Below are 24,150 nucleotides of genomic sequence, written 5' to 3' on the forward strand. Positions count from 1 at the left end.
TTTTAATCCAGTTGGGTTAAAATCCAGTTTTAACCCAGTTGCAAGCCATGTGCAAGTAGCTTTTTGGATCCCAGTCTACATTTTGCAGATTTAAAGCATGATTCACCTTTCTGTCATGCAGTGTTTCTTTGTTCTCCCTCATCTCCAGCTAATTACTGACACACCTGAGAGCCAAAGACTGCATATTTTAATAGCCAATTATGCTGTTTGCAAGTGACTGCAACAACTTGCATCTGAGAGCCACAAGAGTGGGTGCAGTTTAATGTGCTCTGGTCAGTCATTAACAGCGTCAGAAGTTATTGTAACATGCAAAGCTTACGGACCATGCAGGCTCCAGACCCAGGTATATCTTGAGTTTGCTAGACCTCAGCTGCCTGAATCAGAGGGGATTACAACAATGTATGGGCTGTACTCCATGGCTGCCTAATCCACATATTACATTTATCCGCATGAATGCATACCAAGAGATGATCAGGACAGAAAAAGCACTGTGTGAATGAGCCCCCAAAGAATGCCTGATAGGCAAGCGCTTACAGAAATATTACGTTCTAAATTATAGACTTTGTACAATTAATTCTACTGAGGCTTGGCTCAGAACAAATATTTTAAAAGTCTTACATGTTGTCTACCCCCCATATATATTTTATATATATATATATAAAGTCATATTGTCTTCTGCACAGCAGAAGTGTATAATATTTTAGAATCATTTTTATTACACCAAACAAAATGTCTGCATACATAATACAAAATACCTGCACTTATATATAATACAGAGGGTCCATAAATCTTGATAAAAATGCAAAGTGAAAGACATTTTAATTACAGCCCACTATTATCTTCTTGCATCTGAGAAATATTTTGGGTTATATCCCATGAAGTCTTGCATGAGCAGAATGACTTCTATTTGTGCAAAAGAACATTCCCTTCCTTTCTTCCCTTCCATGCACTCCCCCCCCCATATCTGATCTGGAGCTTCCCTCAACCCTCCAGAGCAGATGGGGAGGTACATGTGGAGAAGAGAGGGAGGGGAAGTTCTGTTGTGTGATCAGAAGTCATTCTACTCACACAGTGACTTCGCTGGATATAACTCAAAAAGGTTTTTAGGGAAAGAGAATAACAGTTTCACAATAACTTACAACTGGAGCCATAACCCTGTTAAACTGAAGGAATTGGATTTATATAGGTCCAGCTGCATTAATTTTAGCCAGGTTAAACTGGCTTAAATCCAAGAACTTTAGTTAATGAGCTATGGGTTGGGTTAGATCCCAATTCAGGAGTACAAGCCTCAAAAATTCATGTCAACACTATAGTCTCTTTGTGTGTGCATGTGCGCCAAAGTTGGAAATGCCAGTTTCATGACTCATACATCATTTTTGGCTTGAACATGTGTGGGTCTTTTTTAAGTCATTATTTCTATTAAAAGTTCTGAAATTCTTGCCTAAAAATTAATTACTAAGCTTTTGAATAGAAAGATAGCATAAGCATACAGAAGCCTTACACAAAAGCCTTTTCTCGTTGGTCAGATATTAGGGACTGGCAAATAAGGTTTGCTTCACACATTATGTTTTAAAGGTATTTACCGAATTATTGAAATGGACGTGTGATTGCAACAAAGAGGAGTTTGAAAAGCCATGCATCAGATCCACTTGTCAGAGAAAATAGGATCAGCTCTTGTTCTCTGTCAGTGTACGCAAGTTTGCTGCAACATAACATGTGAAACAGTCCTCTGTCATTTTGACACAAGGCTGTGCATCTAATGTTTGGCAGCATAATGGGATTGTAAATGACAGGAAACATAACAGTATGGACTTACCAAGAATGTTGCTATGACTTCATCCATGCAAGCCGCATATTACAGCTAGGGATGGACTAATCTGTCAGTTTTGGTTTCTCTCCATTTCAAATTTTTCTAATCTTAAATTCAGTTCTCCACTATTCCATGACAGTTTAACATTTTATTTTTTAAAAAGTCCTCATGAAAATTCATCAGCATTTTAGTGCGCATTTCTCCCAATACACCCCTTTTTCTATACAATTTTGCCTAATAAACACATTTTTGCAAAGCAATTTTCTCTAATATAATGCATTGTACAATATTTTCATACAGATATATGCAATTTATATTCACACTTTACCCTAGTATGTGCATTTTTTTTTTACATTACTTGGCTGGAGAATTGTATTGCTATACTTGGAGAAGTATGCCTTTTCAAAGGATGGTTTAGTTTCAGTTAGCAGCTTGCTTTGGAAGTGCCTGATTAGTTAAGTTTGCCTTTAAATACAAACTTAAATTTCTCCCTAATCCTTAATCATAGCAATGCCTTACTCATGGAACAAGGATGTTTTATCAGTTTTGAAAATACAAGCAAACATCCTGGAACCCTTTGGTAAGAATCCACATGTTTAAAACCCTGATCTAGCAAAGCTGTAGATAGCTGTAAATGAAGATTTATGCACTCTGTAATTCCATTCTTTAGAGGAGATTTGCTGCTTACCAGTAAAGGCATACACCCATTTTTATAAATTTGGAGTCCAGCATTTTAAATGGATGACAGCTATTATTACGAAATACAAGAGCAATATTATAGTAAATATTGTCATCCTCCTCTGAAGGTAAAAACAAACACAGGACCAGTGGTAACTGCAACATCCATCTGGAGAATACCAGGACTTATAATAATAACATGAGCTCATTTGAAAAGACTCCAGGTATGCTAAATCCATACATTTAAAAACGCGTTACTGAATGGGGATTATTTGCTGCATTCTTCATTGAATGACTACACACCACAACTGTGAGTACACGCTATCTTCTAGTAACGAAAAGGATTTAACCTGATATATCTGAATTTGCAAACTGCTTCAATTTTACACCTCCATTAAATATAGTTTTAATGTTTCATGCAATTTCTACTACAGAAGGGAAGTTTCTGTACCTGTTGCTTAACAAAACAGTTATCAGTTTGTAAAATGCCTGCTCCCATCTGCTCTTATCCCACCCCAGGTTCTAAACCAGCATTCCATCACACATCTTAGGACCTTGGCTGGAGATTGGGAAGCAGGGGGAAATCAGCTGGTATAAGTGGAGTAGAAGGATATGGAATAGCAGGCACTCCACCTGTTGAAAACTTCCTCAGTCTCAAAGTGATTTTCCACATGGTACACTGGAACAAGGAACACATCAGAAGCCCAATTGGGCACTAATAATTAGTTGCACACATCTTTGGGTCCTGCTGATACACTTGGGAAAACAATAGTCTGCCTTAGGCTTGCTGAAACCCATTCATAGTTTCCTCTAATACTCTCTGTATTGTAATTATGTATAGAAAACCTAACTATCAAACATCTTCTAGATATCTCCATTAATTTAGAATATTTTTTCATAGTTTAAAATGGGGAACATACAACCAAATCCCATAAACAGTTTATGCCAATGATTCCCCCTACCATCAGGAATTGTAGCTTGTAGTATATTTGCTAAACTGGGCTATAAATCCAAGGGACCGTTTATAAAGGGGATTAAAATATAATTTGATTTTGCTTTTAGTAGGGGGTAGCATCATTTCTGGCTAATGCATGCATTATCACTGACCTGAAGAAGAATTAAGAGGCTTACATAGGCAAGGGAAAATATTGTACATTTCAAAATGTGTTTATGTCTCGTCAACCAGCTGATGTAAACAGCAACACATAAGAAACTGGACATTCTAATTCCATAGAACACATCTTTATCCAGCGCTCATATTTTGAAATTTTGCTTTCCCATTCAAGTATCATCAGGAAAAAGTTCACCATACTTGCTTATACTACAGTTCACGTAACACACCAAGAGACAAAACATGACAGAAATATCTATAAATATCAGCAAAACTTGATTACCAAGCAGTACTTGATTTTTGCTGTTTGTTTAAAGAATTAATGATCTTTCCATTACACTTTGATTTCATACTTTCCAAAATGTTCCCACAACTGGAATTTGTTTTCTGTACTGGAGCGTTCAGCTATGATCTGTATGTCATTAAGATTTTATGTATCCATTTGGAATAGAAGGCCACCCTGACAAAAATCCCAGGTCGTCTGCGAATTGCACATCCACGCCCAGGAATGATCACTCCCACTACTAGTTTAATTTTGTTTTGCTCACAGACCAATGGACCACCATAATCCCGCTAGAAAGTAAAAAGAGAACAAAGAACAAGATAAATAGAAGGATACATACATGTTTATAGAACAAAAATTGCAAACTACCCCATATATACCCTATAAAATCCTGATGTATGCAGTTATGCCAGGGACCACTTTAGCCCATCCACAGGGATAAGAACAATGTGTCACTGCAATTTAATCTTGATTCACTGAAATCAAAGGCAAAACTTACACTAATTTCAATGATGCTAGTACATTATCTATCTATATAAGTAATTCTAACAAAATATAGGCTAAGGGAATCTTATTAGGTTTCATCCTAAAAACAGACTCTGCTTAGCATGACAATGTCTTGGAAGCTCATATCCCCTGTTTTGGAATAAGAACTTTAGCAGTTCATAATGGTTGTCTCCAATCTAAGCTTAATGTTATAACTACAGAGAAGAAGATGGAAGAAGTTGTTCTACAGATTTCCAATATATTTCTTTATGTGCAAGGTGCCCATGTGTAAAGGCTCAAGTGTCAGACTAGGAAGACCCTCGTTCAAATCTATTCTCAGCCATGGACAGTAGTGTAGTGACAAATTCAGAAGTGCTGGGTCCCTTCAACAGAGTCACACCATGTCCGCTCACAGCCATGCCCCCTTGCTTTCTCTCCATTGTCATCCCCACACTCCTTAGTTCTTTCCATGTGCAACTTCTCCCACAACAACAGATGTCCCTAGGAGCCAATCAGCATGAAAGGAGTGTGTTAGCTACTGAGAAGAGTCTTCTCAGTGGCTGACTCACCACCTTTCACTCTGATTGGCCCCAATCAGCAGGAAAGGACAAGGACTATTCTCAGTGGTGAACACACTCCCCTTTCATGCTGATTGGCTCATAGGACACTGGAGACATAGGGACCCTGCTCCCAGAAAAGTAAAGGGTTTAAGACCCCCCCTGAGACCCTGGACCACTACACCTCTGGCCATGGAGTTCACTGGGTGACCTCCAACCAGTTATCATGTCTCAGCCTGATCTACAACACAGGATCATTTTGGGGATAAAAATGAGTGGAGAGAAGTTGTGAGATCCTTGAAGAAAGGAGGAGATATAAATATAAATAAGTTAAATAAGCAGATAAAATAGTACCTCACAAGTTCCACTGCCAATGCTCTCAGCCCTGGCACACATTTCTGATTCTTTCATGGCTACATTTGCTCCAAAATCCTGATTGCAGCGCTCATGTCCCATGATGATCATGTTTGCTTCTCGAAGTCGCCCATCAAAGGCTGCATCTGAAATTAAAAAACATAAATGAAAAAATGAGCTGTTCTTTATTCTAGCCTCAACAATGAAGGACACATTTTTTCTCACAAAAAGTCCCCAAATATGGATTCTATATTGGTTCAAATGGAAATATGTATCTATAAAACAGACTTTGCCTCGGTTAAATATCATGACAAAACAAAATTAATTGCACATTTTGAGATATATATTAATCTGATTTACACACCATTCTAAGCATATATAAAGCTGTCATTCTAAAAGCCATCTTCTCAAAAGCAATTCTACTGAAACATTTGACCAGATATCAGGTCCATTTGCTTTGTTAAAAGGTAAACAGAAAGTCAAATCAAGTTCACTGTTCTGTTTCTGAAGAATAGTGACCATACCTGATAAATACCAGGAGGAGAACAGCAAAAGAGATCTTTCCATACCATACACACAACAAAACTACATACTCTTTTCCTGATTAGTTAGTTAAAATTGTAAGATATGATTTTACGATACACATGGTGCTGTGTGCAACACATTCTCCATTAGTGAGACCCACAGCAAACATGAATGCATATTGTTGGTCAAGCAACAGAACGTTATGCTGCAAGTCCAGTGCTGGTGAAGGAACTCTCTATGCAGTAGGGAAGGTATTCAGAGTACATGAGTTATTTCTACAGGTCACCAAAATTAAACTTCTCAGGTTATTTGGAGGTTCCTTCTCAGAATGACAAATGCATGGAATTTCAAAGAAAGAAAAAAGAGAGTTTCAATAAGATTAGGAAAAGTTCTCCATGGGAAGTCCACATATTACCTACTTTATGTAGGCCAATTACAACCTTAGTTCCCAAAGCAGCTTAGTTTGTTTGAAATCTAACAGTGCCAATTGGCTTCGGAAACCCAACAATCAACAAATGTGGATGCACATGAAGCATTTATTTATGTATTTATTTATTTGCATTTGTATGCCGCCCCATAGCTGAAGCTCTCTGGGTGGTTTACAACAATTAAAAACATTAAAAACAAATATACAAAATTAAAAACACATTTTTAAAAAGCAATTTAAAAACACATGCTAAAATGTCTGGGAAAGTCTTGACCTGACGCCAAAAAGTTAACAGTGTTGGCGTCAGACGCACCTCATCAGGGAGATCATTCCATCATTTGGGGGGCACCACTGAGAAGGCCCTCTCCCTTGTTGCCAGACACCCAGCTTCCTTCAGAGTAGGCACCAGGAGGAGGGCCTTGGATGTTGAGCGTAGTGTATGGGTGGGTTCATGTTGGGAGAGGCGTTCCATCAGGTATTGTGGTCCTAAGCCGTGTAAGGCTTTATAGGTTAAAACCAGCACCTTGAATTGAACTCGGAAACATACAGGCAGCCAATGCAAGCGGTTTTATGTGTTCGAACCGTCTGGTCCCTATTACCAATCTAGCCGCTGCATTTTGCACAAGCTGCAGTTTCCAAACCATCTTCAAAGGCAGCCCTACGTAGAGCGCATTGCAGTAATCTAACTTGGGGGTTACCAGAGCATGGACAACTGAAGCCAGATTATCCCAGTCCAGATAGGGGCGTACCTGGGCCACCAACCAAAGTTGGTAGAAGGCACTCTGTGCCACTGAAGCTACCTGAGCCTCAAGTGACAGAGATGGTTCTAGGAGAACCCCCAAGCTACAAATCTACTCCTTCAGGGAGAGTGCAACCCCACCCAGGACAGGTTGGACATCCACCATCCGGTCAGACGAACTGCCCACTAGCAGCATCTCAGTCTTGTCTGGATTGAGCCTCAGTTTATTAGCCATCATCCAGTCCATTGTCGCAGCCAGGCACCAGTTCAGCACATTGACAGCCTCACCTGAAGAAGATTAAAAGGAGAAATAGAGCTGCGTGTCATCAGCATACTGATGGCAATGCACTCCAAAGCTCCGGATGAGCGCACCCAATAGTTTCATGTAGATGTTGAACAGCATGGGGGACAGAACTGACCAGGGTCCAGGTCCAGGGTGCTAAGCAATGTTCCCCAAGCACCACTGTCTGGAGCCCACCAGCCAAGTAGGAGTGGAACCATTGCCATGCAGTCCCTCCCACTCCCAACTCAGCTAGTCTTCCAAGAACGATACCATGGTCGATGGTATCAAAAGCCGCTGAGAGATCAAGGAGAATCAACAAAATCACACTCCCCCTGTCTCTCTCCCGACAGAGGTCATCATACAGGACAACCAAGGCTGTTTCCATGCCAAAACCACACCTGAGACCCAACTGAAATGGATCCAGATAATAGGTCTCATCCAAGAATGTCTGGAGCTGGCCTGCCACCACTCGTTCAAGGACCTTGCCCAGGAATGGAACATTTGCTACCGGCCTATAATTATTAAGATTTTCTGGGTCCAGGGAGGGTCTCTTCAGGAGTGGTCTCACTACCGCCTCTTTCAGGCAGCCAGGGACCACCCCCTCTTGCAAAGAGGCATTAATTACTTCCCTGGGCCAGCTGGCTGTTCCATCCCTGCTAGCTTTCATTAGCCAATAAGGGCAAGGATCTGGCACAGAAGTGGTTGCACAAACCTGTCCAAGCACCTTGTCAACATCCTCAAGCTGTACCCACTGAAACTCATCCAAGAAATTGGGACAAGGCTATGCTCTGGATACCCCGCTTGATTCACCTGCTATAACACTGGAGTCTAAGTCCTGGCAGATGCTAAATATTTTATCCTGGAAGTGCCTAGCAAATTCATTACAGTGAGCCTCAGATGGTTCTACAATGTCCTTGGGGCCAGTGTGTAATAGCCCCTTGGCAATTCTGAAGAGCTCCGCTGGGCGGTAGATTGATCATTTGATAGTGGCAGCAAAATATTGGTTTTTTGCTGCCCTCACTGCCTCTAAATACAGCTTACCATAAGCACTTACCAGTGTGTAATTGCATCCACCAGGAATTCGTCTCCATCTGCACTCAAACCATCTCCTATATTGTGTCATCGTTCTCAGCTCTGGGGTATACCATGGAGCTGTACGGGCTCTACACAGGAGAGGGCACTCAGGAGCAATCATGTCAACCGCCTGGGTCATTTCTGTATTCCACAGCTCAACCAGGGTTTCGACAGGAGCGCCAGCCCTATCAGCTGGAAAACACCCCAGAGCCCTTTGGAAACCATCCGGATCCATTAGTCTCTGGGGGCAGACCAACTTAATAGGTCCCCCACCCTTGCAGAGGGGAAAAGTCGCTGTAAGTCTAAACTTCAGCAAGCAGTGATCTGTTCATGACAGAGGGACTAATGTAAGGCCCACCACATTCAGATCACCATCTCCATGTCCAGTTGAAAAAACCAAGTCTAGAGTATGCCCTGCTACATGTGTTGGGCCAATGGCATATTGGGAAAGTCCCATGGTTATCATGGAGACCATGAAATCCTGAGCCACCCTGGATAAGGTGGCCTCGGCATGGATGTTGACATCCCCCAGAACCAACAGTCTGGGGGATCTCAACAGTACACCCAAGACCACCTCTTTCAGCTCAGCTAGGGAGTCTGTTGGGCAGCAGGGTGGGCGGTACACCAACAGAATCCCCAGTCTGTCCTGCTGACCCAACACAAGGTGCTTTGCAACAAATGCCTTCTGGATAGCCCTAGTATGAATGCCATATTGCAAACATGGCCCCAGTATGTTGTTCAAAGGGCAATAGGAATGCAAGTGTGCTGTTTATTCACACAGAAAACCCAGCATGTCTCATCTAACATATTACCACTATGGTTTTTTCGAGGGGGGTGGATCAAAATCCTGACATTGCCTCAGTCTACCCATACATAACTTATAGTCACACAAACTGAGTGGTAGCCCCCACAAGAGCATCCAAAACATTTATAATAGTTTATTAAGCTAAGTACAGCTTCTTGAAAGCAGGTGGCCTTGAATTCAACAGGAAATACAGGGAGGACATAAAAGTTATTAAGACATAAAAGGATTCAAGACACCAGTTTGGGGGAGAATTTAAAACAACTTTCAAAAGTAAAATGAAGCAGACCATGCATTCATCTATATGTTGCTGCTTTGTATTATATTAGGGATGTGTGGAATCCCCACATAAATTTTGGTAGTGTTATGAAAACTCTCTTTGTTTCCTTCGATATTCCTTGGATTGTTTTTTCCAGGTGGGAACTTCCAAATTGGCCTCTTAGCAGTGGTGACTCTATCCAAACCAATATTCAGAAAAAAGCAAGACCTTTCAACATTTTCCCACATACATTAACATACAGAGACTGGAATCTTAGGTGCCTATTGGCATGTTCTGTTTTAAAACAAGGTCTCTTACTTCCTGTATGTCCCCATCCATAAACAGTGCAAGTAGTGCCTTCTGGAATGGTACATCCAGAAATGGGCAACCTGATGATAGCCACAGCATCACTGCTTACTGCTGGCCTGAAAAGAGATGACAACAGGGACAGATACATACTTATTTTTACCAGCCCTTTTACCAGTCAATTAACTTTGTTTTCACAGAGATAACAGGTTGTATCAGAATTCCTAATTGACAATTTTTGGTATGCTCAGATGTGTACCAAACATGCTCCCATGTACAAACAGTTTAATGTATGTTAATCTGAAGGTGAAATTTATTGAATTTCTTGCATATTTTCAGATATCTGAGGAATGTACCATCCTGCTATAATTTAGAATGGTTTTGTTATTTCTCTGATATTTTATTTTATTTATATCCTGCCTTTCCTCCCAGAAGAAGCCCAGGGCAGCAAACAAAAACACAAAAATGCACTTTAAAACATCTTAAAAACAAAAGACTGTAAAACATGTTAAAACAAAACTTCTTAAAAACATCTTTAAAAAATAACTTTAAAAACATCTTAAAAAGCAATTCCAGACACAGAGGGGTATAAAGTCTCTACTTAAAAGGCTTGTTGAAAGAGTTGTGATATCCAGATCACGGTCTTGTCCTCATTTATTGGATTTCAGTCTGTGCAGCTTGAGGATGTTGACAGGATCCTTGGACTGGTGCGGGCGACCACGTCTGTACTGGATCCTTGCCCCTCTTGGCTGGTGAAAGCTGGCAGGACCGGAACCACCGGCTGGGCCAAGGAGGTAATAAATGCCTCTTTAAGAGAGGGAGTGGTCGCTGACTGCCTAAAAGAGGCGGTGGTGAGACCACTCCTGAAGAAACCCTCCTTGGTCCCAGACAACTTGAACAACTATAGACCTGTGGCGAATGTTCCGTTCCTGGGCAAGATCCTGGAGCGGGTGGATGCCGGCCAGCTCCAGGGGCTCTTGGATGACACTGATTATCTTGATCCATTTCAATCCGGTTTTAGGCCCGGTTTTGGCACTGAAACAGCCTTGGTCGCCCTGTATGATGACCTCTGTCGGGAGAGGGACAGGGGGAGTGTGACTCTGTTGATTCTCCTTGATCTCTCAGCTGCTTTTGATACCATCGACCATGGTATCCTTCTGGGAAGACTCACGGAGTTGGGAGTTGGGGGTACTGCTTGGCAGTGGCTCCACTCCTACTTGGTGGGTCGTCACCAGAAGGTAGTGCTTGGGGAACATTGCTCGACACCCTGGACTCTCCATTGTGGAGTCCCGCAGGGATCGGTACTGTCCCCCATGCTTTTTAACATCTACATGAAGCCGCTGGGTGCGGTCATCAGGAGTTTTGGGGTGCGTTGTCCTCAGTATGCTGATGACACGCAGCTCTATTTCTCCTTTTCATCCTCTTCAGGTGAGGCTGTTAACGTGCTAAACCATTGCCTGGCCGCGATAGTGGACTGGATGGGGGCTAACAAAATGAAGCTCAATCCTGACAAGACCGAGACGCTGTTGGTGAGTGCCTTCACTGCCCAGATGGAGGATGTTCATCCTGTTCTTGATGGGGTTACACTCCCCTTGAAGGAACAGGTTCGTAGCTTGGGAGTTCTTTTCGATCCTTCCTTGTCTCTCGAGACCCAGGTGGCCTCGGTGGCACGGAATGCTTTCTACCATCTTCGACTGGTAGCCCAGCTACATCCCTATCTGGACAGTGACGACCTCGCCTCAGTTGTTCACGCTCTGGTAACTTCTAGGTTGGACTACTGCAATGCGCTCTACATTGGGCTGCCCTTGAAGATAGTTCGGAAACTACAGCTAGTCCAGAATGCAGCGGCCAGATTACTGACGCGGACCAGAAGGTCTGCTCATATAACACCTGTTCTGGCTCATCTGCACTGGCTTCCTATTTGTTTCCGGGCTAAATTCAAAGTGCTGGTTTTGACCTATAAAGCCCTACACGGCATGGGATCGCAATACCTGGTGGAACGCCTCTCCCAATATGAATCTACCCGTACACTGCGCTCAACATCTAAGGCCTTCCTCCAGGTGCCATCCCATCGTGAAGCCCGGAGGGTTGTGACTAGAACTAGGGCCTTTTCGGTAGTGGCCCCCAAACTGTGGAATAGTCTCCCCGATGAGGTACGCCTGGCACCGACGCTGCTATCCTTTCGGCACCAGGTGAAAACCTTCTTATACTCCCAGGCATTTTAAAGTGTATTTTAAATTGTATTTTATAGTGTATTTTATCAGTATTTTCATTATTGTTGTATTTTGACATTGTTGGTTCTTCGTTATTGTTTGTTTTGATCTTTGATTTTGTTATACTTATTGTATTTATATATTGTGCTTGTTTTATCTCTTATGTACACCGCCCAGAGAGCCTTTTTGGCTTAGGGCGGTATATAAATTAAATTAAATAAATAAATAATTGTGATAGCTAGCGATTAAACTAAGGAATGTATCATAAATGTATATTCTACAAAGGAATATACATTCTTAATTCAGAATTAATCAACACAAGGAGTGGGCTAGTTGTGATCCCTTCTGTCGACTCCTTTACCATGTCTTCATATTCCTTCCTTCAGCACCTAATCTCTTCTGAGGAGTGCACATCTTGCCTACTACCCAGAGAACCTTGTTTTTCAGGTAATTATGGATTAAGATGAGTACCTGAATGTATCAATGCTTTAGATCTGAAATGCCTTAGCTTGTATTTTACTTTGCTTCTATGTTGTTGTCTAACCTCATTTATTTTCTCTTCTGTAATGTTTAATTAAACTTGTCTGAAACTCATTCCCAGATCCTAAATTTTCTGTGTGCTAAAACGGAAGAAGGAGGGCTAGCTTCCTGCCTTGGCATGGCATCTGGGGCAGAGAGAATTAAGGTGTCCCTTAACTGTCAAAACTAGAGTTTGCTATATACAAGGCACACTTAGACTTCTACTCTGAAAAGAGCAAATTTGCTATAAAAATATCAGCAAATAGTAATTAAACAAAATCACAGTGATCCCTTATTACACTTGCTCCTACCCATTATTCCGCCACTGTTTGTTTGTTATTCCTGCTTTGCCTGTACCCTGCTCGCTTTCCATCATTGTCAATTCCAGTCACATTTTGTACTGGATTATGGATCTGTCTTTTTTTCTTATATTACTCTATAAAGGACCACGTAGACTGTAATTACTGATGCCTTTGACTTTGAAACTATGCGAATGATGTGAACTATGATTTAAAAAGCAAGATGAAATTTTCTCTACCTGCTTAATGTCCAGAGATTTCTTTTTGGGAGAGGTCTAGTGGAATTGCCTCCTGGATTATTGTTTGAGGACATTTTCACAAATGCTTGGAGTACACAGTGTGTTATGCAATGTGGAATAATTGTACGACTCCAACCCTTGGCTCCACCAAGTTCTCTCACCACTTTACTTGGGTATTATATGATATGATATAAGTAGTAGCAAAGTATCTTGCCATGTCAAAAAGGCACAGCTGTTAACACAACTCTGCAAAGAAGGAAGTCTGATTGCAACTAACCTGGAAAGCTTCAGCAATACTAGATCTGATCCTTTAGGGCCATATACCAGCTGGGAGATATTCAGAACTTGCTTATGCTTCTCTTCATGTGCTCTTTCAACATTATGGATTCCAAGCCATGCTTGACAGTCTTTGAGATTGTTCCTACAAAAGGAAATTTCACTAGCACTTTGTATGTGGTTCGTAATCCAGAATTAATCAACACCGGAAGTGAGCTAGTCATGATCCCTTCTCTTGGCTCCTTTACCATGTCCCCATTTCCTATACAAGGATACACTGGCAGCATTTGACCATCACATACAGTGTGCTGATGCACAGAGTGAAAATCTTGGTTGCTTCACTCTTTCTGTGCTTCTGCTGCTGATGCGATGCCTGGAGCTAAGTCACGGCTTGGCTTGGCATTATGTCTGAACCCTACTCATGGTTTGTTTCTCCAAAACAAACTATGCGCAGTAAGCCAAGAACAAACTCAGCAATACTCCTGGGAAGATATAAGGGGATCCCTCATGTCAACGATTGTGTCCTTGTGGGAAAGACACTGTTGAATCACTTGCTCATGTTATTTTAAACTGCCCCATGTATGATTTCATACGTTCTAAATTTTTACTGTACACACTTCAAAGTATTCCTTTGTTGACCCCTGATAACCAAATACGTTTCCTTCTTTCAGGAAACAACAGAGGAATCACATTGAGAGTTGCTAATTTTATATACGCAGCTCAACGTATACGTTCTAAGATTCCTTAGGATAACTACTTTTACTCTTTTATACTTCATAAATGTCTGAAAGATAACTATGATGTTTTACCTTATTTTTCTGTATTACATGTTCTTACAAGACGGGTCTATGACCGCAAAATAAAGTATATATAAAGTATATATATATAACCTTGGTTACAGCTTGTGGATTGTTTAGAGAGAGACAAATCATGAGCCTGCGTTCAGACGTAATACTAAGCAAAACCATGGTTTGGCTTCCAGCAGCATGGCAGCAGCAGGAATGGTTGAGGAGTGAAACAAAAGAAAACACCAGGGAGGCACCAGAAGACAAACAAAACCTGGAGAGGAAATACTTCAAAGGTGCCAAGGTCAAACAAGAAGTAGCAAACAGTGTGGATATCAATTGTTTAGATATTTATTCAAGCCCAATGTGTTTCAGATCAGCAGGACCCTTTCTCAAAGACAATCTATAATAACATGAAATACAAAAGCACATTAATAACCCATAAAAAGATAAGGCTTTTAAAGTTTAGATATCTACACACACATTGTTGAAAACATCTTATACACCAACACACTAAAAACTACTAACCACAAAATTCAAAAAACAACGAAGGGACAGCCCATAAAAGTTCAGAAAATCAGAACGTATTCCCAGCATGGTTTACCATGAAAACCATGACAGAACTAACTTCTTACAAGACAAACCATGGGAATGCTTTTTGTTTTTCTGAACTTTTATGAGTTGTCCCTTCTTTGTTTTTATATAAGGTGTACTCAGCAGTGTATGTCGTTGGTCATGCTGTGTCAGGCTTGAATAAATGTCTAAACAGTTGATATCCAGACTGTTTGCGGCTTCTTGTTTGACCCTGGTACCTTGAGGAGTGAAGCAGCCACCATTTTTGCCCCATGTGCCAGCACACTTTAAACTTTAGTAAAGCTTAATACAAGAAGTGAAGACTTCAGGCTACTGACTTAAGATAGCCAAAGCAAAATTTAAATAAAGTCGGTAAGGGCCATGAGCATGCTGTCGAGCTTCTCCGCTAATGGTCTAATACTCCCCACATTGCTACTTACATTTGCCTTCTTGTCCTTGGTTTTTAGTCCCTTCTGCTTGCTTCTCTTTTTTTGATACCATTGGTTGATCTCCTCAGATATCACAGTGGATTTGTGCAAGTGCATCAGCTGCCATGTCAGCTGCCTAACCCTAGGTTTGCCAGATCCTCTGTAACAAGAGAGGGCAAACAGAGGCTCTAGGTACCACTCTCTTTGTGGCTGCCATTGATTTAGTTGCTCTCATGTTACACAGAACCTTGCATACCTTGGACCAGACTGATAAATGCTTAGGAGCAACAGTGAAACATTTCTCAAAGTCCGTCAGTATCTCGGGGCTAAGTTAAATAAGACCTGCATAAATGTATACTGCAGGATCTTCAATTACTCCTTACTAGTATAGGTCCACTCAGTATTTTCAGACCTTGCAGGGTTGGGTTTTGGTTTGTACAGCCTTGGCAAGGGGGATTGGTTGGTCAGGGTCAGTTACCCAGGGTGAGGAATTGGGTCCTAAACTTGTACCTGGCACCTGCGGGGTGGCTTAGGGCATGACAGTCTCAGACAGTTATTCTGAATGCTAACCTGCAGCAGAAACATGTGTTTAAAAAATCTTGAAAGGATTTATTACGTATTGCTATCATGCCATCTTATTTCCACAATTAAAAGGATTGGAAACCTTTCACACAGGGAAGGCCTGTGGTTAGCACTGAGTCCCATTATGTGCCCACACATCTTTTACATAAGAACATTAACGCAAATAGCTTCAGTGCTGCCAGTGGTAGCTAGTACCCACTAGGACTGGCAGGGCAGAAATCAGGAAGACCACCAGTGTTTAGAATCTCTTAACAATGCAACCAAAATGTCTAAAAAAATATTCTGAATGTATAACTTCCTAATGCATATTCCAATGAATCAGAACACTGAAATTGTGATAAATGCAATCTGGGAGGGAACTAATTTGGGATAATAAGAACCAGCAGAAAACTTTAAACTGAGTCTTGTTGCGGAGGATGAGGCTTGTTTATTTCTTATTTTCACATAATCTACATCTTCTGGTTTCAATTACAGCTTAACATAAGTACAGCACATTTCAAAGAGCAAATGCCAAAGTAGTGTATGGCTAGACAGTCAAACTGTTGGAAAGCTCCAAGTTGCATGTGGATTCCTGACTGAACAGAAGTTTTGGATATTCTGATTTCCCACCACCACAACCAGCAGCACCACCGAGGTAAATCAATTGGGTAATAAGACCAATGACATAAGAGGGCCATTGCTTTAGTATACAACTTTGTAAAGGCTACAGTTCTACAAAGAGTGTCAAGTCGCAAAAGGAAGATTCCTACCAAAGACTCTTAAAGAACAAAATATGTATTTTCACATTGCAACTCTATTAACAAAAAAGTTACTTTACCAGGAAGGAAAGCACTGCTTTGCTGTCAGGACCCAGTCTTCTTTTATTAATGAACCTCCGCAGAAGTGCCTGCCTCTGCTGGAGGAAAAATCTGGAATAGTTACTTCTGGTCATAACTGCTGGCATACACATCAATGTTGTTCTTATTAGAAATGCACTATGCTCTACCAAAAGAGAAGATCAAGACATCAAAAAGGCAAGTTTTTTCTGGGCAACACTGGAAAACTTGAGTCTCCTGGTTGCCCAGGTGGTTAACTGATGCTGCTTTCTAAGAACTGTGAACTTCAAAAGAAATCCCTACACGGCTGCCTAACAGTGTGATGCTGCCTTCTAAAAATTTGATTCCCCACCTCACCCAGTTCAATGCATGGATAGCAGTCACACTTTTTTTACCATTGTACTGTAGCATGAAAAAAAATATTTTATGTTCCCTCCAAAATAGTGGAGAGTAGCATATATAGTCTTACCTGTCCTTCAAACTAACCATCCATCCTTTGTCAGGTTGAGTTGGGATTCCATTAACAACTCTCAGGTGTTTTGTTGAGGCACATGAAATGACAGGAGCTGAAAGAATTGTTTGTAATTTCTTAGATTACATTATATTCCACTCTAGCCTGAAGGCTTTAAACAACTTATATAAATACATACTCACATTTGTTTTAAAGGAAATGGTAAAAAAGGGGAAAATGGATAGTTGTTCAAAACCCTCCTTCCATGTAACTAGGAGGAGGACTTCTGTCAAGATTATGCTCAGTTTCAAAGAATCTCAGCTCTGTGTCATGTACAGACCAACACACAATGCAAACAATGTTTAGTTGCTAAATGAGCCGATTTCAAGGGTTATGAAGTTGGTTTGCTTAACTAACAATTGTTTGTTTTAAACCAGGATTCCTGGTCCTCACGTAAATACTATGCCAATATTCTTTGAAAAAGGTAATGTTAGTAAAAATTATCTCTGAGAGGAGAGGGAGTACATGATCCTGCGGTTTGTCCATATAGAGTTTAGTGTAAACCATTGTTTAAGAGTGTGACCAATGTATGAACTGGGCCTAAGATACATCCAGGAAGTATGAGAAAAGATAGCTATTATAGCATAACAGAATTCATGTACTGGATTTATGTAAACATTACTTACAGTCTAAACTGCTCATCATAGGAACTGTGTCATCTTCACCTAGACAAACAACACAATAGAATCACACAGTGATTATTCTGGTTAAAGACACTTTACTTACACCTACAAAATATGTATGAAAACATGGAAAGTATGTTGACAAATATGCATTTTTCTGCTTATGTCTTTGACAATGCTGTCCACCATATTTTCACATTTCCTAAAAAGAATAAAAACCCTAAACCTGCATTTGATTTGTTCTCTAAAATAACACCCCTCTTTTAATGGATGCAATGTCTTTTCAAACAGATCTTTACTAGGAGTAGGTCAAAATGCCCTTCTCCACTTTTCCATGATATTTATAAGCAGCAAAATATCAAGATCATTTGGGTGGCTTCTCAGGGTGGAGTTGGAAAAAGCTCCTCAATCTGACTACCATGTTCCCCCTAGAATGCCCAGAGTGATGCTACATTCATGTTAGCCTACTTTCCACAACCCATTCCCACCAACATCAGAGTCTGAATCCTTTTAAAAATGGTCACGTTTATTAGGCAGAGCTCAGAATGATATATGCTCTCTTGTGATATTATGCAGCTTCCAGTAATTCTGCACTGACATCAACTATCATTTATCGAACACTTACATCTAAATACAGGGCAATAGTCCCAGGGAATGCGAGGATCACTTGTGTAGCACCAAGGACCATGAACATCATCATCTGGATTACGACAATAATTTTTCTTCAACTTGCTGATATCTGGTTCTCTGTATATTGGTAGATGCCTATAAACAAAATGTGTGCCAATAATGTCGCTGTACCTTAATAAGCATATATGAACACAAGCCATTTTTTCTGACTATTAATGGACATTTTTACAAGCATTTGGGCTGTGATGGCAATCAGATTTCAGGCTTATGATCCAGAAGGTATTAAGATTTTTTTTGGGGGGGGGAGGGTGTTATGGAAATAACATACAAACCACATGTAGAAATAAAGACACAAAAGGTTGAGTGAACTAAGCCACATTTATTCATTAAACTACTACTTGGACTGCCTTCAAGTCAATTCCGACTTATGGTGACCCTAAGAATAGGGTTTTCTAGACAAGTGGTATTCAGAAGGGGTTTACCATTGCCTTCCTCTGAGGCTGAGAGGCGTGACTGCCCCAAGGTCACCCAGTGAGCTTAATGGCTGTGTGGGGATGTGAATCCTGGTCTCCCAGATCGTACTCCAACACCTTAACCACTACACCACACTGGCTCTAAACTACTCTTTAGCAAACCCAAAACAAATCTGCATAGGGGAAAAAAGATGTAAGATCTAATAGCCAAACTGTGGGTGAGCCAACCCTGCAAAGGGCTAGGGGTAGCCCTTCCTTTACACCTTCCCTTCAGCCCCATGCTTCCAGGTAAGTAGGGAGGTCTTCCTGTTCTACCTTCTCCTGGGACCACACAACTCCAGGCAGGTGGTACATGTTGGCCCCAAAGGTGCTCCCTAACCATGCCAGCAAGTCCCACAGGCCTTGAAGGCAGATCTCAAGTCTATACCCTTCCCCTTTAAAGGTGCTTAAGGGTGCTCACGAAACCTTAACAACCTCATAACTTTCTGTACCTACCTGCCAATATGGCCAATTAACCTATTTAATGACTACCCCTGCTAAATAAAACCACCACATCAGTACAGACTAGGTGAAAAACCCAACCACCAACCCTTCAGATGACAAGAAATGAATCTTGTTCAGCCTCCCAAAAGGCAGCCAGCCACAGCCTGAACTGCTGGTAAGTCAGGAGAGTGGCTAGCCCACCAAATGAAGAGGCCAGGAGAGGAGCAGGGCAGGCTTAAATAGCCCACACATCAGCCCCAGCCTCTCCCTGGCATTAGCATGTCAGCACACTGAAGCTGCTTGCCCGGCCCCTCCACTCCCTGAGCAGCCACAAAAACCACTCACCGCTACAGCAATTGAGATTGAAAGGCTTTTTCTTTTTTTAATTATTTTTGCACCTACCTCCGTAAGTCTTGAATGTTTTTATTCCACAAAGAACATGTTAAGCCAAAGCGTGTCTGGGCCAAATTCCCCATATAATTCGTCCCATTCCCTCGATAGCAAACTATATAAAGAATGATCATTTAAAATTTGTTAAAGAAATGACAGAAATGTCATCGTTAATATTCTTTCTAAATATCCTGTTAATTAAAAATAATCAAGTTTAAAAATTTAGGGTTGTGCTTATAAGACAATACTCACAAAAGCAGGGTCAATAAACACATTAATGAGAGAAAGTTAATGTACATGAATACAAGGCCTGTTTGAAGCTTTCAAATAAATACATTTAAAGACAAATAACTAACTCAAAAGTAAATACGTAACTTGCATTTGCTATCTATTGTAGGTATAATGAGAACTTTTCAGTTTAAATGGTAATTTGTTGACTGTACTGATAACTGACTGGTAATTTGACAAGGTCACTCATTGCATTAACATATCTAAAAGCTGCCAATATATCTTTAGTTCCGCAATTTCAATCCAGATGTTTTCCGAAGTGAAACTTTAAGCTAGCTAAGGAAAAGGTTCTGGATTTTGGCAAGGACAGATCAAAGCTGGAATTACTCATCCCCATGACAAGACAAAGGATGAGCACACAGCCAGTCTCAAGTCAAAATATTCCCATCTTTAAAACCCTGGGCTCCTACTGGGAGGAAGAATGGTATATAAATCTAATAAAACAAATAAACAAATAAAATAAACTGTGGTTTATTTTATTATGGATAACTATCCAACATAAGATGATGTTTCACAACTTTGCATATACTGTGAATGAGTTACACATTTGCAACTTTTTTGACACTGTCACTCTAAATAGCCTAGCACAGCCTTTCCCAACTAGTGGGCCACCAGGTGTTGTTGGACCACAACTCCCATCAGCCTCAGCCAGCATTGCCAATGGTCAGGAAAGATGGGAATTGTGGTCCAACAACATCTGGTGGCCCACTAGTTGGGAAAGGCTGGCCTAGCACTATCCTGCTGCTACGCTATATAGATAAAGCGGAATCACAGGATATGTACATTAAAAGAAAGTATAATGTGGTGTGCTGATTTTGTAGACTGGGTCTTTCAAATTGACCCTGTGACCTGTGTGCAGGCAGGGTGATAACCTGGGCACATGGAAACTCTGGCGGCTGGATTACATTTGTTCTACAAAACCTGTCTTCCAACTTCTCTACAGTTTTCTTCGCCCACAAAAGAGTCATCTGTTTTTCTGCCTCATTTACAAGGTGCTTTAGAATTCTGTATAATTTTGGTGAGTGCAGGGCTGGGCTTATCTTATCAAGGTGTCATGGCCAAGAGTGGTGTGTGCATTTTTTTCTTTCCATTAAACATTTCTCCAGTGCTCTGCAACCTCATGGAAGGGGTTACTTCATGCTGTCTCCCTACTGGGCTTTAACTGAAGTGCAGGAAGCAAGGGAGGCTGGCCACTGCGATTGCTACACTCACTGATTTTGTTGTTACTGAAATTCTGTCACCATTTTAAACAATCCTTCCACACTGATTTCTTTAAAAGTAAAGAGAATTCACTTTGGAAAAAAACAACTAACTGTTGTCAAAAGCATGGTAGACAGCCTCTCTGGCTTCCTACACCTATAAGAAAGCCCAGCTGAGGAATCCAGGAAGCGCAGACATTCGAGAAAGCTGCAGAATACAGATCACTGGAGAGACAATTCACTAATAGGCAAAAAACCTTGCGGTTTAAGAATGTACCTATAGCCCACAGCTATTTCTATCAAACTTTAAAAAGCAGCAAAATTGGGCAGCTATAGTGAATGCACCAGGGGATCAGGAGACCTGAACTCCTCTCTGAGATATTGTACTGCCCTACAAATTGGTCAAAATGCAAACACCATTTGGGTTGGTCTTTCACAGTCCTATCCACTTCCTGTGTAGCTTGGAAGAATTTGGTAACATGTGCAGTATAATATCTCAGAGAGTTCAGGTCTTCTGATCCCCTGGTGCATTCACTATAGCTGCCCAATTTCCCTGCTTTTTAAAGTTTGATAGAAGTACCTGTGGGCTATAGGTACGTTCTTAAACCACCAGGTTTTTTGCCTATTAGTGAATTTCCCTGCTTTTTAATCCGCGAGGTAAGAAATGGGATCCTGTGCAAGTTTGCTGAGAATGTATTGATCATTTGCATGCTTATTGAGTTCAATGGGATTTTCTCCCCTGCAATCATGCTTAGGATAGGTGAAACTGACCACAGAGGATGGGGAGGGGAGGAGGAGGAGGAGGGAGGGGAGTAAACAAAGAGGGGAGGACTGGGAGGGGACCAGGCAGTAAGGGGAGGGGTGGAGGACAGGTTTGATCATTTGCATGTCTATTGAATTCAGTGCGATTTACTCCCATGAAATCATGCTTAGGACAGGTAAAATTGACCAGGGGGGGAGAGGGAGGGCTGGAGTGGGCAGGGGAGGAAGAAGAGGGGAGGGGAGGGAGAGGAGAGGGGAAGGAGGGGAAAAGCAGGTCTGATCATTTGCATGTTTATTGAGTTCACTGGGATTTACTCCTATGCAATCTTGGTTAGGATAGGAAAAACTGACCATGGGGGAGGAGGAGGGGGAGCAGAAAAGGGAAAGAGCGTATTGGAGGGGGGCAAAGGAAGGGGGAGGGGAGGGCAGGTTTGATTATTTGCATGCTTATAGAGTTCAGTGGTATTTACTTCCGTGCAATCATGCTTAAGATAGGTAAAACTGACCATGGGGAGGAGGAAGAGGAGAGGGAAGGGGAAGGGGAAGAGGGAGGGTATAGGAGGGAGAAGAAGGGAGGGAGGGTTTGATCATTTGCATCCTTTTTTAGTTCAATGGGATTTATTTCTATGCAATCATGTTTGAAAATGGAAATGGACTGCCTTCAAGTCGATCCCCACCTATGGCGACCCTTTGAATAGGGTTTTCATGATAAACAGTATTCAGAGGTGGTTTCACCATTACCTTCCTCTGAGGCTGAGAGGCAGTGACTGGCCCAAGGTCACCTAGTCAGCTTCATGGCTGTGTGGAGATTCGAACCCTGGTCTCCCAGGCCATAGTCCAACACTGACCCAGGGAAAGGGCAGGGAGCGAACGGAAGGGGAAAGACACTGGGTGGGTGAGCACTGGGCAGAAGGGAAGCCCCTTTCCTTTCCAAAAGGAAAACATTGTGAACAGTATCATTCTTTTTCAGGCTTTCTCTCACCTTTTTATTCTACAGCAGGCACATGTAGCCTCCCACCCAAATTTAAACCAAAGCTGTCCCTGGCCACATCCACACCAGGCCTTTATTTCACTTTGGACAGTCATGGCTTCTCTCAAAGAATCCTGGGAAGTGTAGTAAGTGAAGGGTGCTGAGAGTTGCTAGGAGATGCCCTGTTCCCCTCACAGACCTTCAGTCAGAGCAGCTGACTGTTAAAGCACTCTGGCCACTGGAGGTCTCTCAGTAGAACAGGAGTCTCCTCTCAGCACCCTTCACAAACTACACTTCCCAGGAATTCTCTGAGGGAAGCCATGACTGTCTCAAGTGAAATCGAAGTCTGGTGTGGGTGTGGCACCCTGACTAGGCAAGCCCAGCAGCTGTGAGTCTGGTGTTTAGAATTCTGACAGTTGGTTCTTACTGAGCATGCCCCACATTATCATAGGCTGCCAGCCAAAATTTCTTAAATTAATTAAAAATCAGCCAGGCATTTTTTAAACTTTTTAACTGCAGAAGATGAGGGTCAGAGTATGGGGCAAGGTCAGTATTAGGATTACAGGTACTCTGTGAATATGGCTGATTTTTAATGAATTTCAACAGATTATGAGAACTCTCAGAGAAAAAAGTCCAAAAGGACTCTGGGTTTTTTTTCTCTCTTTTTAGACTTGGAATTCTCTATTCTCTCTGACTGTTTTGTGTATCGCCATGAAAATTGACAGGATTGTTAAGCAAGCATTTCTGAGTTCAGAACTATAAGTTTTGTAAGATTTTGTTTTGAAATGAGCTTATGGGAAGCATCAGAATGGCACGGGGGTATTTTCAATTTAACATTGCGGAATGTGAAAAACCCATGCTGGCTATAGTATACAGCCACTCTTGTGGCTGTATAATTTGTAGAATGAACGGACACTCACACACACACACCCCAATCATTTCAAAAGTAAAGTGAGCACAACACAAACCGCAGACCCACACCCATGAGAATTTCACCAACCTTTCCCCTCCCCTTTGATAATTTTCAAATGCAATTTATTTTCTCATTAACTGATGTAGAATGGTAAACACACACACACACACACACACACACACACAGAAGAGATTTTCAGCACAGCAGTAGATTATATTAGAGACACATCAAGTTCCACTCAGGAAAACATCTGTGCAGACACTCTAAAAGCATCTGTAAAAAATAAATCAAATGTCATGGCACATAAACAAAAGCCATTGCTCTTATCTTGTAGCCTCTTTTTTTTAAAAAAAATACAGTATGCACACAGAATGTCCAGTCTTCTGCTATGACTACCGTGCTGCACATTGCCATCACACTCCCACCAGCATGGCAGCAGGGATTCCTACTGAGGATACTAATACAGCCTCTTCCACAGTACTTTA

At 41.5% G+C, this 24,150-nt stretch overlaps 1 protein-coding gene across 6 annotated transcripts in view; it reads right to left on the reverse strand.

Annotated features, from left to right (window-relative positions):
* HGF (hepatocyte growth factor) overlaps window positions 1-24,150 on the reverse strand; it is an 88,521-nt gene that overhangs the window by 2,775 nt on the left and 61,596 nt on the right. For 2 of the 6 annotated variants that reach the window (XM_061582164.1, XM_061582161.1), the window contains exons 10-18: window positions 19,546-19,648; window positions 18,183-18,322; window positions 17,561-17,599; window positions 16,893-16,989; window positions 16,426-16,500; window positions 13,242-13,385; window positions 9,707-9,813; window positions 5,280-5,425; window positions 3,883-4,172 (exon numbers count right to left, since the gene is read on the reverse strand). In XM_061582164.1, coding sequence (XP_061438148.1) covers window positions 4,005-4,172; window positions 5,280-5,425; window positions 9,707-9,813; window positions 13,242-13,385; window positions 16,426-16,500; window positions 16,893-16,989; window positions 17,561-17,599; window positions 18,183-18,322; window positions 19,546-19,648 — 1,019 coding nt within the window. In that variant the 3' untranslated portion in view covers window positions 3,883-4,004. Of the gene's footprint in view, window positions 1-3,882; window positions 4,173-5,279; window positions 5,426-9,706; window positions 9,814-13,241; window positions 13,386-15,049; window positions 15,187-16,425; window positions 16,504-16,892; window positions 16,990-17,560; window positions 17,600-18,182; window positions 18,323-19,545; window positions 19,649-24,150 lie in introns of those variants that run through there. The other 4 variants (XM_061582163.1, XM_061582160.1, XM_061582165.1 and 1 more) reach the window with 3 other exon arrangements.

This window comes from Rhineura floridana, chromosome 8, assembly GCF_030035675.1.
Source record: "Rhineura floridana isolate rRhiFlo1 chromosome 8, rRhiFlo1.hap2, whole genome shotgun sequence".
NCBI lineage: Eukaryota > Metazoa > Chordata > Lepidosauria > Squamata > Rhineuridae > Rhineura > Rhineura floridana.